Source organism: Beta vulgaris, chromosome 9 (genome assembly GCF_026745355.1).
Source record: "Beta vulgaris subsp. vulgaris cultivar EL10 chromosome 9, EL10.2, whole genome shotgun sequence".
Taxonomy (NCBI): domain Eukaryota; kingdom Viridiplantae; phylum Streptophyta; class Magnoliopsida; order Caryophyllales; family Amaranthaceae; genus Beta; species Beta vulgaris.
In genome coordinates this window covers 52122708-52127953 of record NC_079210.1, presented here as the reverse complement: position 1 = coordinate 52127953, position 5246 = coordinate 52122708, and the positions used below count along the sequence as shown (strand labels likewise).

Below are 5246 nucleotides of genomic sequence, written 5' to 3'. Positions count from 1 at the left end.
GAAAAAAATACAATGAACTTTGTGAAAAAAATAAATCATAAATGTTATTACATCATCGAATTTTCTATTTGTTTTCGCACGTATACATGCATGTAAGACTAGTATCGAAAATGGTAAGTGTTTTTCATTGAAGAGAAAGATGAAGTAGAATTTTTAGAACCTTCTTGCACTTCCCGCGCATATTGAGTTTAACTCAACCAAAATGGCGCCTTCTAGTTCCACTGCTAAAGCACTCGTACGGTCATACCCATTTCTAGGAGAGAGAAAATTTCCCGAATTACACACGAACCAAACAACAACAACAAATGGGAGTAGAAACTAAGGATGAACAATGGAAGCAGAAATTTCCAGCATTTCCATACAAACCCTATTCAATTCAAGTGGATTTCATGAATTCCCTCTATCAATTTCTCGACGAAGGTGGCATTTCCATGCTCGAAAGTCCCACTGGTAAAAAAAAACCTTTTTTGCTGACAAAATTAGGTTAAGATCGTTCCAGAATTCTCTAGATTGTAATAATAAGTTTGGGTTTTTCAGGTACTGGGAAAACATTAAGCATAATTTGCAGCGCATTGCAGTGGGTCGTTGATCGGAAAAAACAAAGCAAATTGAATTCTGGAAATAAGGGTTTATCTGATGATGAACCTGATTGGATGCGAGATTTCACGGTGAAGAAAGAAAACCCAATTCAGGGGAAGAAGAAAATTGGGGTTAAGTCGAAGAAGTTCGTTGAGGCAAAACGTCGAACAGGTGGTGTGGGTGATTTATTCGGCAATGAGAGTGAAATTGAGAGACTTGAGAAGGGGGGGAAATGTGAGGGGAATGATGGGTCTTTGATTGATGATGAGGAGTTTTTGGTGGGTGAATATGAGAGTGAAGAAGAAGGGGAGGAGGGTGGGGTGTGTAAGAGGAAGGTTTCGGTTAGTTCGTCGAGTGATGAGGATGAGGAGGATAAGTTTGAAGGAGAAGAAGAGGGGTTGAAAGTTTACTTTTGTAGTAGAACACATTCACAGCTTTCTCAGTTTATAAGTGAGTTGAGAAAGACTGTGTTTAGTTCTGAGTTGAATGTTGTCTCTTTAGGTTCTAGAAAGAACCTTTGCATCAATGAAGGTAAACCCATGGCTTTTGTTCATCGTCTGCGGTCATTTTAGAATCTTGATAGTAACTAACTTTTCGATCCTGGCAAAAATTGTCAAGGATGATTTATGTGAAGTCACATATTTGTGCATCTCTATATAGTCATTGATGTGTTTAGAGCATGGTCTAAAGTCATAATTAGTGCTACAACTTTAATTCGCACTGCTTGCTAATTAGTGTGTATACCAAAGCTATTTTTCTATAGAAGGAGGAAGTTTGTTCATTTTATATACAGCCTTGTTTAGTCCTGTTACTTGATGGCAAACTTGTACTCCGTGTTTCTTAACGTTTTGCAATTTTGTATGATTTGATTTCAGAGGTGTTGAAGATTGGAAACTCTACCAGCATCAATGAACGCTGTTTAGAGCTGCACAAGAGTAAGAAAAATGGAGGTTCTAAGATCAAGGTGTGTTATGCTTTGCCTATGTGATTTTTCTTCTTCAGCTGTTCCTATGTCCGAATTGGTGAATAGTTGATTTATGCTGTCATGTTTTTCATGAAGCGCATTGCTAGTACCCTTATTAGAACTTTGTTAATAAGTCACTTGTATTGAACTTGTCAAATCACTTTCTTAGTCTATATTTGTTTGTGGAAGGCAGCTGCTCTTGGTTGTCTAGAAACAGAACTGGCACATTGAAATACCACTCAGGACATCATTTCTGAATTCTGATACTCTATCCTAAGCATCTACTATTAATGTTGAATATATGATGGCACTATGTTAAGCATGAAATCGGTTTTTGCTCTTTTATTACCATTTTGCTGTCTTGTGCTTATTTTTGCTCACTTGATCACTTTTAAGTCCAGATACATTCCTGGGTTAATAGGTTTTATATTGCTTATTATGATTAATCTGCTAACTATTATTCATCATCAGCTTAAGGTTCTTTTTGTGTATATTGCTATTTGCTTAACAACATCCCGATATCAATAATTTGCAGAACCTTTACTTCTTGTGAAGTTTTATATTTGGTTGTGGCAAATCCAATCAAGTTAGATGTATGTCTAAAGCTGCAGAATGTTCTGATGCCTTACATTTTAAAAGAGTTCATATACTTGGCAGGATTTATGTGAAAGAAAATCTCTGTATGTCTGCATTAGTATTAACTAGTTCTATCACTATAGTCATGTATAGGTTGTGTTTGTAACTTCTTTTTCTCACCTACTGCTAAATACTTAAATGCTTAGCATTGTTGTCATGGCACTTGCTGATTGCAGAAGCTGGAACCTGGAGGAAGGACACGGCGCAGAAAGGCTTCATCAGGCTGTCCAATGCTTAGAAAACAAAAGTTGCAAAAAGATTTTACGAGTGAGGTCTCTCAACTGGAGGCTTTAGATATTGAAGATCTAGTTGATCTTGGTAGCAGATTGGGAACTTGTCCATATTATGGCTCAAGACGACTGGTTCCAGAAGCAGACCTTATTGTGCTTCCCTATCAGTCTTTATTATCAAAATCAGCTCGTGAATCCCTTGGTCTAAATTTGAAGAACAATGTCATTATAATAGACGAGGCTCACAATTTAGCTGATTCCCTTATTGGCATGTATGATGCAAAAGTTACTTCGTCCCAGGTAACTTATATCTCCTTCATAGTTTATTATGCAAACTGGCTTTCTTTGGCATACTTTTGAACCTCAGCTTTGATTTTCAGTAACTTTTCTTTAGCAGTTTGAGTACTTGATGTTATAAAAATATCAAAATTCTAATAATATCTGGTTGTCCTCTATCCAGTTGGAAAATCTGCATCAATGCTTGGAGAATTACCTCGAAAAATTTCATAACCGTTTGGGGTCTGGAAATAGGAGATATATCCAAACGTTGATGGTTCTGACCCGAGCCTTTATGCAAGCTATACACGATGAGAATGATACAAGTGACAATGTTACTAGCACTGCTGTTGAAAGTCCTACACTAGAAGCTCCAAGTAAATCATCAATGACGATAAATGACTTCCTATTTTCTTTGAATATCGACAACATTAATTTCGTAAAGCTTATAAATTATGTAAAGGAAAGCAACATCATTCACAAGGTGAGCAAATGTCGCAGCATTTTCTTAAACATGATCTTGCATCTTGCAAGCTGTCGTCTAGCTTACTTTTGATTGCAAAATGCTCAGGTCAGTGGATATGGAGATAAGCTTACAGGCTTGGAGAAGCAGATCCCTGGTAATTGTAATTCTTTAAGTAAGGATGGGGGAAGTACCTTGTCTGGTTTCCGGGCGCTACTTGATATGCTATTATCATTGACAAATAAGAATGTCGATGGTAGGATAATAGTCTCACAGACTAGACCTAAAGGATTGGGTGAGCAAGATGGATATATCAAATATGTTATGCTGACTGGTGAAAAGCTTTTCTCTGAGGTTTTATTCACTTTGCTTACACCATTGCTTTAACCTGCTAATATCCTTGTGTGGTGGTGGTTTAATTAGCTTTACTAAAAGCATGATGGGATTTTTGTAGATTGCAAATCAAGCTCATGCAGTTGTCTTGGCGGGCGGAACTCTGCAACCTGTGGAGGAGACAAGTGCGAGGCTCTTCCCTTGGTTACCATCAGAAAGTTTGCATTTCTTTTCATGTGGTCATATCATTCCTCCTGAGAGTATTTTACCAGTTGCCATATCAAGTGGGCCATCAAGCCTGTCATTTGATTTCAGCTATGCATCCAGAAGCTTGTCAAAAATGGTCGGTCATTTTTCCCCCTTCTATGAGATTTTGCTATATTGTGCGTGATATTGCTAGATTTATACTGAATTTTAGATTGTGTGAACAAGTACTGGTCTAGTATAGCTTTCTAACACAGTCGTCATTCTCTGCAGTTTCTGTTTCAGTGTTGATGTAAATTGTTTTTTCAAATAACCATATGTTAGTTGATACTTGATAATGTGACTACTGAAAGTGACGATGGCCTTTTTCTGCATGTCTTGCAACTGTAGATTGAGGAGCTCGGCCTTCTGCTTAGCAATTTGGTGACTGTAGTTCCTGAAGGAATAGTTGTATTCTTCTCTTCATTTGACTACGAGGACAAGGTCTATGAGGCATGGAAAGCATGTGGGATTCTACACAGGATTACCAAAAAGAAGCGTCTGTTCAGAGAACCTCGAAGCAGTTCAGATATTGAAGCTGTTTTGAAAGAGTACAAGGATACAATTCATTTGCTATCTAATAAAACCTTAAACGAAAGCAAAACATCTCAAAATGGTGCAGTCTTGCTGGCTGTTGTTGGTGGCAAGATATCAGAAGGCATCAATTTCAGTGATGGCATGGGAAGATGTATAGTTATGGTTGGTCTTCCTTACCCTAGCCCATCAGATATTGAGTTGATTGAGAGAATCAAGCATATGGAAGGAATTGGTGACACAAATTTCAGCAACCCGTCTCAGGTTTCAGACAATGACAGATATAACGGAGGAAATCTTCAAGCTGGTTTTGACATCCTAAGACGTTGCAAGCATAGAGGCAAAGAGTATTATGAAAATTTGTGCATGAAAGCTGTGAATCAGTCCATTGGTGAGTACTGAGTAATATTACTACTTCACTTGGAATTGTTGCTTGTTTTCCCATCTTTACTTAATATATACTTGACTGTGAATGATAAGAGTATTACTCCTTGACCTGAGTAGTAGCATTATAAATTCCAACCATTAACAGACGAGTTTCTTTCTACTCAACTTGCAGGTAGAGCAATTCGTCACATAAATGATTATGCTACTATTTTGTTGGTTGATTCGAGGTATGCATCTGATACTTCAAAGCGAAGTTCTTCACACCCAGCTAACAAACTACCACAGTGGATACGAGACCGTCTTATCTCTTCTACTTCGAACTACGGTGAAGTTCACAGATTGCTACATCAGTTCTTTAGGCATAACAAGACTAAAGTAAGTTGATGTTTGATATGTATACAATTGTAAAAAAATCAGTCTGAAACTTCGTAAACTGCTGAGTACAGCATCAGCATAATCAGAAAAAAGAACTTGTAGATTTTTACGTAGATCATTTTCTTATTAAAAGCAGAAGGTACAGATGTGATACAGTAATTTTCTGAAAGGCAAGCTTCAGTGACAACTCTGACTAGCCAATGTTACAGGTTAAAGTTCCCTTTCC

The 5246-nt window shown here is 37.5% G+C and overlaps 1 protein-coding gene across 1 annotated transcript; it reads left to right on the top strand.

Annotated features, from left to right (window-relative positions):
* The first annotated feature begins 100 nt into the window (after window positions 1-100).
* Window positions 101-5246, top strand: LOC104904676 (uncharacterized). Its single transcript, XM_010693021.4, has 9 exons — window positions 101-450; window positions 538-1110; window positions 1455-1543; window positions 2356-2709; window positions 2870-3169; window positions 3257-3502; window positions 3603-3824; window positions 4076-4649; window positions 4818-5246. The coding sequence occupies exons 1-9, from the start codon at window positions 306-308 to the stop codon at window positions 5027-5029; spliced, it is 2715 nt and encodes a 904-aa protein (XP_010691323.1). The 5' UTR covers window positions 101-305; the 3' UTR covers window positions 5030-5246.

Excerpts from the sequence above, each read along its gene's own strand:
- LOC104904676 (XM_010693021.4), top strand. The coding sequence starts at position 306 with ATGGGAGTAGAAACTAAGGATGAACAATGGAAGCAGAAATTTCCAGCA. Across the intron at positions 1,111-1,454 it reads GAACCTTTGCATCAATGAAG|AGGTGTTGAAGATTGGAAAC; the intron begins GTAAACCCATGG and ends ATTTGATTTCAG. Across the intron at positions 3,825-4,075 it reads CCAGAAGCTTGTCAAAAATG|ATTGAGGAGCTCGGCCTTCT; the intron begins GTCGGTCATTTT and ends TTGCAACTGTAG.